At 40.6% G+C, this 13,344-nt stretch overlaps 3 protein-coding genes across 3 annotated transcripts in view; all 3 read right to left on the reverse strand.

The window, feature by feature from the left end:
* Positions 1–3,792, reverse strand: part of LOC148717010 (uncharacterized) — a 4,358-nt gene extending 566 nt beyond the window's left edge. The window contains exons 1-3 of the mRNA XM_088744458.1: positions 3,476–3,792; positions 2,452–2,700; positions 1–1,600 (exon numbers count right to left, since the gene is read on the reverse strand). The exon at positions 1–1,600 is cut by the window's left edge and continues 566 nt beyond it. Of these exons, the coding sequence (XP_088600584.1) occupies positions 1,281–1,600; positions 2,452–2,700; positions 3,476–3,581 (675 nt within the window). The 5' untranslated portion in view covers positions 3,582–3,792 and the 3' untranslated portion in view covers positions 1–1,280. The remainder of the gene's footprint in view (positions 1,601–2,451; positions 2,701–3,475) is intronic.
* Positions 3,678–8,974, reverse strand: LOC148717011 (uncharacterized). The gene is made up of 6 exons (XM_088744661.1): positions 8,674–8,974; positions 6,937–7,532; positions 5,830–5,949; positions 5,067–5,466; positions 4,302–4,553; positions 3,678–3,796 (listed from the first exon to the last, which is right to left on the reverse strand). Exons 1-6 carry the CDS (start codon positions 8,972–8,974, stop codon positions 3,678–3,680), a joined length of 1,788 nt encoding a protein of 595 aa, XP_088600787.1.
* A 2,220-nt stretch (positions 8,975–11,194) lies between these two features.
* LOC148717012 (uncharacterized) lies at positions 11,195–13,114 on the reverse strand. Its single transcript, XM_088744662.1, has 2 exons — positions 12,811–13,114; positions 11,195–11,678 (listed from the first exon to the last, which is right to left on the reverse strand). The coding sequence occupies exons 1-2, from the start codon at positions 13,112–13,114 to the stop codon at positions 11,317–11,319; spliced, it is 666 nt and encodes a 221-aa protein (XP_088600788.1). The 3' UTR covers positions 11,195–11,316.
* Between the last annotated feature and the right edge of the window lie 230 nt (positions 13,115–13,344).

The raw sequence follows: 13,344 nt of genomic DNA on the forward strand, positions 1-13,344 counted from the left end.
TTGATCCTTCTCAGCCTAATATCAGTATGTGTATTCTCCATACTGTTCTATTTACATTTCCTATGACATTTCCATATGATCAGTTCCTTACTTCTCATGAGCTTAATGTTTGATTCAGCAGTAATACTTGCTGGAGAATTTAGATGGTAGTCACCCTGAGATGTTAAAGGGTGTGGCGCTCCGTTAGTTTTAAAGTCTGTCAGTCTTTCTTGGTTTTGAAGACTAAGAGGACAACTACTTTGATTACTTCCGCTCATTTAAAATCAGTTTCTTTGTTCATTTCAATCCCAATAATAGGTGTAACAGATTCGGTGAAATGTCGATCAAAACCGTTATTGATTTACTCGGGGATCAATCGTGTGACGTCAGAGTGCTCAGACTGCTGTACAGATTGTGAGTCTGCTGTCTGAATGAAAACAGAAGAGTGGCGAATGTTCCTTTCCCAAAGTACAAATCTTAAAGAACGCCGTCTCGCATGTAAAGCCAAACGTGGATATTAGAGCTTTTTATCTGTCTGTCTGTAGCAGGCTCTCGGTCATTCGTTTCTCAGATAACCGCAAACGGTCGTTTGTGGTTAACTCGCCTTTTCGCTCGTCTTTGCTGACTGGAGACTGGAGCCGACTTCTTAGGTCTGCATCCACCTCCAACCTCCCCTGAGACTTATTATTAATATATACTCTTTTAGTTTTCTTTGACAACAGGACTATGATCGCTTGAGATCTTAGCCGCACCTCTAACTGGCTAAAATCTATTAGTTTAGTCGAGCTTAAGGATTAAATGGTTAAATAAGACAAACAAGAAGTGGAACCTTACGTGAAATGTTCTTGATGCTTTCAGTTCGGTGATTATATTTTTGTTTCAAATTTCGATCTCCTTTGACGGGATGTCCATTGTTTCGTACTGATATCGATTCTTTTCTATAGGTTCCAGCTTTACTGATTTAATTTTTCAGCTTGAAAAATGGTGAAGTAAAAACGGTAGAGTGAAAGAAAAGCGATCCTGTGAAAAATCCACAGTGATTGGGCGAACAGCCACTTAAAAAAAAAACAACAAAAACAAGAACAAAAATTGCCAAAACCGAAATCTTGGCATCTGAGCTAACTTACTTACCTATACTGATTAAAAAAATGCAAATTTGCGACAAAAAGAGGGGTGAGATGAGATCTCAGAAACAGAACTAGTTCTGTTGACCAGACCTTGTGTGAGGAGGCAGTAACTCTATTAATTCCATTGTTACTACTCTTCCTCAATACTTACTTAGGCTGCGTAGTTTTCAGTGTTTAGTTTCTTATTTCGAAAAAAACCTCAACGTCGGATGGAGTAAAATAAGGTGCTCCTGTGAAAAATCCACAGTTTTCGCCCGAATAGCCCGAGGGGTTGGAGTAAGTCTGGCCACACTCAGTATATGAATGTTGATTGCTGTTAGCGTTATCGTATATCCGGATGTCATGTCCCACACCAAAAGTGGGTCCGTGGGAGGAACATCTGTACATGGCGTGCTGCTGGTTTTGGTATTGTGTCAGCTTCACAGGATTGTATCCGTTGGCGTTGTAAAGAGAGAAAACAAAAGCTTTGCTGGCTGAAGAATAAGCACAGGGACCTAAAATAAAGAGTTAAGGACTGATCATTATTTGTCACCTTGGGGAGGGGAAGGGAGGGGGGGCTAAGACTTGGGGAGGCGGATCACATAGTTTTCAAGACAAAAAAGGGGATCAGTCATCACTGAGAGGCACTAAGGCGGGGGACCATGAAAAAAGGAGAAAATATCTGAAGCGATGGGATCAATTTATCACCTTTTTGATGATCTCGTATTTATTGGCTTTGTATAATTAATGGTGGCTTTTTTTTTGTTTTTCTTTGGATTAACTACGAGGACTATAAGACAAGGAGCAATTTTATGATTGAGAATTTCGCGCCGGTGTGTTCAGTAAAAACGTTTGAAACTATGCGAACGTAAAAAAATTTTCATGATGAAGAATTCAACTAGAACCGAGCAACTTAATTTGTTTAAGTAAAAAAATTAAAAAACATAAGAGCATATTTTTACCTTTTAAAAGGAGCACTTGAAATATGGTCCAAAGTATTTTTGAAAGACATAATACATACCCCAAGGAGAGAATTAACTAAACATCCTTTGTTTCAGCTCTCCAATGCGAATAATGTACAAAACAAAACATGTAGAAATACCGCGAAATAGGAATGCCAGAGTTGAATCAAATCAAAACGAATCATTAAAAATCAAATCAAATCCGGAACAAAACTTTTAGGTTAAAACGCGTCCCGAACGCGTTTCAAGCCATTTAAGAGTTTGTCTACTTCGCAAACACTTGTCACAGTCTACAGTGATATTCTTTTGTTCTAAGATGCACTCATTGGTACAAGAAAAGTCCATGACTAATCGATCTGTTATCTGTTTTACATGTGAGAGATGTTTGCTTGTCTGTTACTCACTGCTTGTCCAGGACACGTCAGTATATCCACAAAAGATATAGCTGTTCACTTTGATGATTGTCACGGTGGGTCCCTTCCCATCACAGTTACTGTGAAATGTCGAAGCTGCCCAACCGTCAGTCTTCGCGTGCCAACACCTCACAAACCTGCTCCGTTCTTTACTGATAAGGACTGGGTCCAAATACGAAAACAGCACCTTCAAGTACTTGTTGTAATCAAGGCTTCGAATTATGTCGGACAAACCGAGGCCTGAGGAGGGAGACACGAAAAGTAAAATTTACAGTTGGCTAAATAAAGGGATCAGTTCTTATAGTTCTTGTTGGTGGAGTCGCATCAGAGCTCGGAATCCGAAGGTCTGAGGTTCGATTTAAAATGCCAAATTGGAATATTATCTTTGTCCCACGCTCGTGAGAAAACAAAAAGAAACTTTCTCATTTCTTTACCGAGCTCAGATTAAAACTTACCATCTTTCTTATTCTATTTACAAAGGAGGATGTTATTCCTTGTTTCACGACCGTGAGAGTTTTCCACGAAGACTCGAGCCCAAGATCTTCTTATTCACTGCGCGAAGTGCTTACCACGCATGTGATCCCATTTAAACTCAAAATTTCCTGGTGAGTTTAATTTGTAAATACTACGACTAAATTCCACATAAGCACAGATTTTTAAGTTTTTGTAAAACTGAGAAACAAAAAGCGCAAAATACCGACTTAATCCGGGCTGAACTGTCTGATTCGGCCCAACTCGGTGATTCAAAATTGATTAATTTAATGGCAAAAAATGGATGTAGATCGATTTTTTCCCTAATTTAGGTTATATACCCTGATACTCCGAAACTTAGAATCAGTTTGTTCTCTATTGCTGCCACAATAATCTGAATAGTATTTCGCTGCTGTATATAGTTCAGCGCATGCGCTTTTAAGCGGTATCGCTGAACGTTGCCACAGATTTATTTAAAGCTTATGTAATTTTTTTTTTCGTACATTAACGATAGGCTATTAAGTGTTTTAGTACATTAATTTACCTATTTCAAAGAAAACTTTAATGTCAGATGGAGTAAAATGACGACTTCCTGTGAAAAATCCACATTGTTCACTCGTCGAATAGCCCGGGGGGTTGGAGTACGTCATGCCGCATTCAGTATAAGAGTGTCCATTGCGGTTTGCATTATCGTATATCACGATATCATATCCAGTACCAAAAATGGGTCCGTAAGAGGAACATCTCTACACGGCGCAGTGCTGGTTTTGGTATTGTGTCAGCTTCACAGGATTGTATCCTTTGACGTTATATAGAGAGAAGATGAATGCTTTACTGTCGTAAGAACAACCTGCACAAGAACCAGCTGAAATAGAAGAACAATGTAGTCGTGCGTTTAGAAGTTCGAAGAAAACATGAACCCCATGAAAGGGGGAAGGGATCATTTTTATCCTGGCCAAGACGGGTAATTTTTTTTCAAGCTAGAGGTTTATGAAAGGGTAGGAGAGGTTCTACGAGTTTGGGCATAGAAACAAGCACGAATAAGAATTATGGAAGATTTGAAGGGTTACTCTGAAGAACAGCGAGTATGACCTTTTGAAACTTTTGAGTCTCAGTGTTGTTGCCGATTGCTTTATGTTTTAAGATGTTATGTTGTTCTGCAGGTGTATCAAGTGGCAAACATTTCAGTTGATGATATGTGTGAAAAAAACAAAACACGAAAATGAAATGATAGAGGCTTCAAGCTCATAGCAGAGGAGCATTGTTCAAAAATTCATCGAGCACCCCCTCTACTCTCTCAAACTCCCAAAAGAACCAGGATTGATTTGATGGAATCATCTCATCCTTCTAAAATAGTTTGATATACCTACCTCCGCCCCAAGACACGTCAGTATATCCACCAAAGATGTAGTCGTTCACTTTGATGATTGTCACTGTGGGTCCCCTCCCATCGCAGTTGCTGTGGAATGTCGATGCGGCCCAGCCGTCTGTGTTAGCACGCCAACACCTCAAAAAGTCAGTACGGGATGCCCTGGGAAGAACTGGGTCTAAAAATGAAATCAGCTTTCCCAAGTATTTGTTGGGGTCCAGACTTCCAAGAATATTAGATGTACCAAGGCCACCTGTGTTCGTGAACAAAGCTCGAATGTGAACTATAATTACAGACGTCATAGAATAAAGAAAGATGTTATTCCTTCTTTAACCGCGGTGGAAGTTTTGCCAAGAAGAATCGCGCCCGAGATCTTCTTACTCACAGTGTGAGGTGCTCACCATGTAATCCTATTGAAACTCAATATTTCCCCTTGAATCTGCAAATATAGCAACTAAATTCCATGAAAGCACCGATTCTCAATTGTATGTAAAACGGAGAAAGGAAAAGCGAAAATGTACCGAATTCAGCCGGATTTGATCAGACTCATTAATTCAAATTTAATGGCAAAACATACAATTTCTTCCCTGATTTAGTTGATATACAGCGAGAAATAATTCTATCGCCATTGTTGCAACAATAATCTGAATAGTATTTCAGCACATACGCTTTTAGTATCGCTGAACACTGTCATGGATAAAAGCTTATGTATTCATTTTTCGCACATTAATGATAGGCTTTTCAATAATTTCGTACATTAATTTACCTATTTCAAAGAAGACTTCAATGTCAGATGGAGTAAAAGGGCGACCTCCTGTGAAAAATCCACATTGTTCACTCGTCGAATAGCCCGGAGGGTTGGAGTATGTGTAGCCGCATTCGGTATAAGAGTGTTGATTGTTGTTAGCGTTATCGTATATCAGGATATCATGTCCTGTACCAAAAATGGGTCCGTAAGAGGAACATCTGTACACGGCGCAGTGCTGGTTTTGGTATTGTGTCAGCTTCACAGGATTGTATCCCTTGACGTTATATAGAGAGAAGATGAATGCTTTACTGTCGTAAGAACAACCTGCACAAGAACCAGCTGAAATAGAAGAACAATTAGTCGTGCGTTTAGAAATTTCACACAAACATACATACTTTATTACCACTTCCCCAATGAGGATTTTCAGAGGCAATACAATTAAGGTAAAAAATCATTATACAATTAAGCTAAAAATTATATATCAGACTTAAAACAAAGCAATGACTTAAATAGCGGAAGTGCTAAGGTTACTTAAGAGGCGAGACCTAAGGCGGCGTTTAAACACATTAACCGATTGACAAAGTTTAAGATCGTTAGATAAGGAATTCCATAAAGTAACTGCTCTATAGAAAAAGGTCCTTTGGCCACTTGCTGTTCTAAAGCGAGGTATGTTAAGCATTTGAGAACTTCGCGTTCTACGATTTGTGACATCACATCGCCTAATGAATTGTGTAGATAAATATTCAGGAGCACAACCAGTTAGACACTTAAATGACATTACGGCATCACGGTAGTAAAGATGCTCCTTCACTGGCAGCCAGCGTAGTTCCTTTAAAGTTGGAGACACAAGATCGTATTTTCTTCTTCCACTTACTATGTGGCAGGCAAAATTCTGGACTGTCTGTAACATTTTAAAATTTTTTTGAGAAGTATTACTCCAAACGCATGAGCAATAAAATAATTTACTGAAAACGAGTCATAATTAATAATAATTTAGGACTGTTTGTCAAAAGAGTGCTTAACTCTATTGATTTGAGCTAAACGTGACATGCACGAAGAAACTGTTTCTAGAATATGATTTCCGAAAGTTAAGTTTGGATCCATAATTACACCGAGGTCTTTAGCGGTTGTTGCAGGCACAAGATCTTTCCCGAAAAGGGACAGATTAAAATCATCATTCACTTTTGCAATGTTTTGTCTGCTTCCAAAGATCATTAGTTTCGTCTTGTCTGGGTTCAAAAGTAGTTGGTTATTAAAGCACCAGTTCCGTATTTTAAGCAGATCCTGATTTATTTTATCCCTGGCCCCTCTCTCCTCGTAGAGTGCAAAGGATAACAGAAGTTTGGTGTCATCAACATAGCATTGTGGGGAGCAGAACCGTGGGATTGACGGTAAGTCATTAAACACGAAGGCGCGCTATAAAATGAGCCTTAGGTCCCAGTGGACCATTTGTCAATCAACCGTCGTGTGATGTAGAACTCTTAGAGTCAAGTCAGCTTGAGCTAAAGCTACTCCAAAGCAGTGAAAAGCGGGCGCAATCCTCAAAATTGTTTTATGTCTTCATCACATTACAAGAATATTTGATATTTGTATTTCCTTTCTCCAATGGAAACTGTCTTTATTTGTGGCGGTAAATTTGAGATCGAAGTAGGTGGTTCGCACGTGACCTCATGCCACCATGCTGGTGGAAGTAAACAATAGATATCTCATTAGCTCCTTTTGTTCGGCTACCAGCATTTAAATTTGACCCGCACACGTCAACGGGGAGTGACAAATGAGCCTAGGTCTTCCCAGGGAAGACCTCCTTATATAGCGCGCCTTCGTGTTTAACGTAAATGCTGAACAAGAGCGGGCCGAGTATACTTCCTTGAGGTACGCCATTTCTTACTTGCATGCGATCTGACAGAGTAGAGTTGATGCGTACAACTTGGTGACGTGCTGACAAATAACTTCGGAACCATTGTAAAGCATTTGTAGATGCACCGACATCCTGCAGTTGAGCCAGAAGAGTGCCGTGGTGTAAGCTATCAAAGGCCTTGCTCATATCAAGGAGGACTGCTGCAGTTAATTGCTTGTCTTCAATAGCACACAGTATTTGATCGGTGGTGTGAATCAGTGTAGTCTCGGTTGAGTGGTGTTGTTTATTCCTACTTTGCTTTGATGTTAAACGCTCCTTTGAGACTAGATAGGTTGTGAATTGATTAAATGCTGCTCTCTCACAAACCTTTGACAGCACTGGCAGAAGAGAAATGGGCCTATTGTTATTCGGCACCTCGTGATCTCCACTTTTCAGAACTGGTGTCACCTCGGCTAGCTTCCACGCATCTGGGAATGTATTGGTGGTAAACGAGGCGTTAATGATGGACGTGAGAGAAGGCAGAATTGCGGGAAGGCAATCTTTGATAACTCTTACCGGAATTTTATCGATACCAGGCGCCTTGTTTGTTGCCATCGAATTAACAATGGCTTGTGCTTGTTTGCACTCTATAGGATTAAAGGTAAATTGTTTAAAAATGCAAATGATCTCGGAATGAACGGATTGTTGTTGAGCTCAAAGTTAAATTTTAACGCTAAATCTCTGATTTTCTTGACTGTATTATCGCCAACGCCTGCGAAAAAGGAATTGAATTCGTTTGCCACAGTTTTTTCATCTTTACTGTAGGTTATTTGTGTTTTCGACTTATTAGGTATGCATGAACGGATTGTTTTCCAGATAGAGTTCGTGTTGTTTTTATTGTTTTTAATCTGCTCCATCACAAATTCTCTTTCCGCAACTCTGATTTCTTTTTTAACCTCGCGTTTAAGATTTCTATATGCAGACTAGGCATAAGGATCGTTGGTCTTTCGTGCTATTTTTCTCCAGTCTTCTCTTGCTTTCATCAATTGCCTAATCTCATCTGTCACATAAGGGAGTGGTCTTCCACGTATTTTGATCTTTTTGATGGGTACATGTCTATCCACTATATCACAAAATAATTCGTTAAACGCAAACAGTTTATCGTTGACATCATCAAAAATATCAAAGACTGACCAAGGGGCTTGTTCGATATCCTTGTAAAATGCCTTAGGTTGATAATGTTGAAAGCACCTGGTAGTGATGTACACAGGCTTGGGTCGCTGTTTCTTTAGCCGGAGTATGGCATACACTAAATCGTGGTCGCTGACTGAGCTCTCAATAACTCAAAAAGCTAGAGTCGCTCTCGGCTATCGCCTCGAGCGACTCTTACGCTTCTTTCGTGCTTAGCAACCTCCCGCGTGCATCCATAACTCGATAGTGTACGCTGTGGTGTCTACCATTTGTTAATTATGGAAGATTTGAGGGGTTACTCTATAGAAAAGCGAGTAAAACATTTTGAAACTATTGAGTCTCAGTGTTGTTGCCGATTACTTTATGTTTTAAGATGTAATGTTGTTCTGCAGGTGTAACAAGTGGCAAACATTTCAATTGATGATGTGTGAAAAAACCAAAACACGAAAATAAAATGATAAAGGCTTGAAGCTCATAGCAGAGGAGCATAGTTCAAAAATTCATTGAACACCCCCTCCACTCTCTGAAACTCCTAAGGGAACCAGGATTGATCTGATGGGATGATCTCATCCTTCTTAAAAAGTTTGATAAACCTACCTCCGCCCCAGGACACTCCAGTATATCCACCAAAGATATAGTCGTTCACTTTGATGATTGTCACTGTGGGTCCCCTCCCATCGCAGTTGCTGTGGAATTTCGATGCCGCCCAGCCGTCTGTCTTAGCGTGCCAACACCTCGCAAAGTTGGTACGGGATATACTTGGAAGAACTGCGTCTAAAAACGAAATCAGCTTTCCCAAGTACATGTTGGGATCCAGGCTTCCAAGAATATTAGATGTACCAAGACCACCTGTGTTCGTGAACAAAACTCGAATGTGAACTATAATTACAGACGTCATAGAATAAAGAAAGATGTTATTCCTTTTTTCACTGCCGTGGGAATTTTACCACGAAGAATCGAACCCCAGATCTTCTTCCTCACAGCGTGAAGTGCTCACCATACGATCCCATTTAAACTCAAGATTTCCCCGTGAATATAACCTGCAATTATATCAACTAAATTCGACGAAAGCACAGATTCTTAATTGTATGTAAAACGGGGAAACGAAAAGCGAAAAAGTACCGAATTTATCCGGATTCGATCAAACTCACTGATTCAAATTTGATGGCAAAACATGCAATTTCTTCTCTGATTTAGTTGATATATGGTTGGGTTTCAGATGACGTCACAAGCTTTGCTGAAGTTAGTGTCCGCCATGTTGGTGTCCCTCGGGTGTCAAATTTATGAATAATTAGTCGATTTCTATAGTGAAGCCCTCTCTCTTATCGCCGTATTATTTCGCCAACTACATGAATATCCAGGAAGAAGAAAGCGATAAAAGTATCTGGCATTCATCTTAAGGTATCCCAGTGCTCTCTGAGTATGCCGAAAGCTTGGAGAGTTGGAAGGAAAGATGTTTGCAAAAGATCTCGGTCATTGGGGTTGACCCTGCAAGCATACCAGCCGAGAAGTTCAGTCCAAAATGCTTGCCTCCAGTGGAAGCGTCGGACTTGCTGAGTTACCTCGTTCTTGAGACCAGCTTCTACACCAAGAAGCAGTTCAAGGCGTTCAAGAGTCTAGAGGCGTTTAATCAAATGGTGTCGGGATTTGTAACCTCAGTTGTAGGCAAAGTAATCGCCGGCAAGTATACCGTGAGAGCACGAGTTTGGCATTCACAGCATATGAATGATCCTTTAGTGAACATTTGGGTCATTTCCGAAAACGATGGGACTATTTTGTCAGCCCATTGCTTGGGATGCAAAGCTGGACTGGCTGAGTCATGCTCACATATCGCGAGTGTTTTATTTGTGTTAGAGGCAACTACTAGAATTCATGGCAAGGTCGCTGGCTGTCACGAAAACTCAGACACCGAAAACTCAGGTCCCGCGAAGTGTTCTCCAAGCTTCCGAAGTGCTCCATAATTCGTTAGTGCATAGCATAAAGCATGAACCAATTTTTTTATAATATAACCGGTGGAATAATGCAACAAATCCGACGCGAAAGACGAACAACAATATCAAGAGTGATTCTTCAGTGAGGCGAATCGTGACGGCGCTGATGCCGAGTCTTCTTTCGCGTTGTTTTTCTCTTTCTGCCTCATTTAAGAACTCTTGCCCAAGGGTCGCAAAATTGTCTTCGTTTTGGGACTGATGGGCCGAGTCTCTGTTTGTATCCATTATTATCGCGAAATATTTAAGAATTTTAACAGAGCGACAACAAGGATCTGTGCGACGAAGTACAAAAAGGTAAACAAACGTCCCTTTCGGCTCGTCAAAATCACGCTACATTTTAATACTTTGGTGTTGGAGCGAGCGCATTTGATCCCGTTAACTGCGAATGAAAAGTTCAAAATTAACGGGAAAAATGGAGGAAATCTAAGCTAAATGAAGTCTTGTGTCACTCTAAAATGTTTTAATACTCAACCATCGGACGATTTTGCGAAACGTGCAACTTGCGGCCTTGCTTTTGCTGCTTCAGTTGGATGAAGACCCAAAAGGTCAAAATACACGAGGGATTACCAGGAGTGATCATGAGTCGAGTTTATCTCTTGAATTTTCGAGGAGTCTGAGTTTTCGGGGTGTGAGTTTTCGTGACACCCCAAGCTTACTTGCACTCAGGTAAAATGCTCATGGATTTTGCCGACATAGGTCAATGAAGTGCCGTATGCGAGTGCTAAAGACATCGATTTCTCATCGGCTAAGAAGCTCAAAGAAAAGCTCGACCAAAAAATCGAGGATCTACAACAGCCGCAAGCCTCGAACAATACAACAACTTCTAGTTCCTCCTGTTCTTCCCCTTGATTTGTGATGATCTTAGGTATAGCGCATTAGATCATATATATAATGAATTTTGCGCTATAGAAATAATAAAATTATTAAATTATTACACGAAAAAATCCTTAGTCTTTATGCCTTCCACTTTTGCTCGAACAGCCAACAATAATGCATAAAACCATCCCTTCTTTCTCACATGAACTCTTCGTTAGATACGGTTTGTTTAAGCTCGAGGGACACCAAGATGGCGGATAGTAACTGTTGCTAGGGTATTGGTCACGTGGGTGAAACCCAAGGATACTGAGATATAATTCTATCTCCACTGTTGTCTCAATAACCTGAATAGTATTTCGCTGCTGTGTATGGTTAAGCGCTTGCGCTCTTAGAATCGCTGGGCCATGCCACGAATAAGAGTTTAGGTATTTAGTCATCGTATGCAAGCGACAAGTTTTAAAGTATTTTTTAACAATAATGTACCTGTTTCAAAGAAAACTTCAATGTCAGATGGAGTAAAAGAATGTGCTCCTGTGAAAAATCCACAGTTCCAGCCCGAATAGCCCGAGGGGTTGGAGTAGGTGTAACCACATCTAGAATAAGAGCGTTGATTGTTCCCTGAGTCATTTGATATGTAGATATCATGTCCCGAACCAAAAGTGGGCCCATAGGAGGAACATCTGTACATGGCGTGTTGCTGGTTTTGGTATTGTGTAAGCTTCACCGGATTGTATCCTTTGACATTGTAAAGAGAGAAAACAAAAGCCTTGCTGGCTGAAGAATAACCACAGGGACCTACAATGAAAAGGGTTAAGGACTGGTCACTATTTGTCACCTGGGGAAGGGGAAGGGGTGGGGGGGGGGGGGGGGGAGCGAAGAATTTTTATAACATAACCAAAGTAAAGCGCTCGCTCTGATTGGTCAATTTAGCGTTCCCCATTTTCCCATGGGTGTACGCTGCTGACGTGAGCAAATGCAAAGACTATTTTTTCGCGCGCGCTTGTTTTTTTCTAGTCACGTAAGATTTGTTAAATAAAACGGAAATATTTAGCTACAATGTATCAATGTTATGTTATAAAACAAATGGTAAACACCACAGCGTACACTATTGAGTTATGGATGCGCTTGGGAGGTTTGCTAAGCACTCAAGAAGCTAGAGTCGCTCTCGGCTATCGCTTCGCGCGACTCTTACGCTTCTTTCGTGCCTAGCAACCTCCCGCGTGCATCCATAACTCAATAGTGTACGCCGTGGTGTTTACCATTTGTTAATTGGGGGAAGGATTACATGGATTTTAAGAAACCAGAGGGGGGGGGATTAAAGAAAACTCCAATGTCAGATGGAGCAAAATTATATGCTCTTGTGAAAAATCTGCAGTTTCCAGTCGAATAGCCCGAGGGGTTGGAGTAGGTGTAGCCGCAATCGGTATAAGATTGTTGATTGCTGTTAGTGTCATTTGAAATACAGTCTGCCAGAGTAACATCTGTACATTGCGTGTTGCTGGTATCGGTATTGTGTAAGCTTTACAGGATTGTATCCTTTGGCGTTGTTAAATGAGAATAAAAAGGCTTTGGTGGCGTACCACCAAACACAGGAACCTAAAACTCACATTCACAACGCTGCATTATGACTGGCCGAGAAAACTCACGGTATCATTTTTTATCAATGAGCGATAAATCTTAAAACAATCTTGATTTAACCGTTCTTAAATCCAAGTGGATTCTAAAGTCTTGGTATATCGTGTTTTTCCAGCGACTTGGGTAGCTGTTTTTCTTAGCCTTTATTTTGATTGGCTCGTTCTAATTAACCTGGGTTTGGTTTTGCGACCCATAGTAAATGCTGTATTGATAGTATACATATCTGGATCATTAACCAAATGCTACAGTAGTAATATAGCATTGCTATAAATTTTATTGTTTCAAAACTTACTTGGCGACCTCCAGGACACGTCAGTATATCCACCAAAGATGTAGTCGTTCACTTTGATGATTGTCACTGTGGGTCCCCTCCCATCGCAGTTGCCATGGAATGTCGATGCGGCCCAGCCGTCAGTCTTAGCGTGCCAACACCTCAAAAAGTCAGTACGGGATGCACTGAGAAGAACTGGGTCTAAATATGAAATCAGCTTTCCCAAGTATTTGTTGGGGTCCTGACTTCCAAGAATATTAGATGTACCAAGGCCACCTGTGTTCGTGAACAAAGCTCGAATGTGAACGATAATTACAGATGTCATAGAATAAAGAAAGATGTTATTCTTTCTTTCACCGCCGTGGGAGTTTACCGAGAAAAATCGAGCCCCAGATCTTCTTACTCACAGCGTGAGGTGCTCACCATGTGACTATTCGATATTGTATTTAAAACGGAGAAAGGAAATTAAGCGAAAATGTAATTTAATGGCAAAACATGCAACTTCTTCCCTTATTTAGTTGATATACAGTGAGAAATAATTCTATCGCCACTGTT

The sequence above is a fragment of the Stylophora pistillata genome, chromosome 14, assembly GCF_964205215.1.
Source record: "Stylophora pistillata chromosome 14, jaStyPist1.2, whole genome shotgun sequence".
Taxonomy (NCBI): domain Eukaryota; kingdom Metazoa; phylum Cnidaria; class Anthozoa; order Scleractinia; family Pocilloporidae; genus Stylophora; species Stylophora pistillata.

Bases quoted from the DNA above. Each gene is read 5' to 3' on its own strand.
- LOC148717012 (XM_088744662.1), bottom strand. From the start codon at position 13,114: ATGACATCTGTAATTATCGTTCACATTCGAGCTTTGTTCACGAACACA. The intron at 11,679-12,810 runs GTAAGTTTTGAA...TTTTCATTGTAG, and splicing joins CGTGTCCTGGAGGTCGCCAA to GTCCCTGTGGTTATTCTTCA.
- LOC148717011 (XM_088744661.1), bottom strand. From the start codon at position 8,974: ATGACGTCTGTAATTATAGTTCACATTCGAGTTTTGTTCACGAACACA. The intron at 7,533-8,673 runs GTAGGTTTATCA...TTAATCCTATAG, and splicing joins TGGAGTGTCCTGGGGCGGAG to AGTGCAAACAAGCACAAGCC. The intron at 5,467-5,829 runs GTAATGTCATTT...CCTCTGAAAATC, and splicing joins ATCTTTACTACCGTGATGCC to CTCATTGGGGAAGTGGTAAT.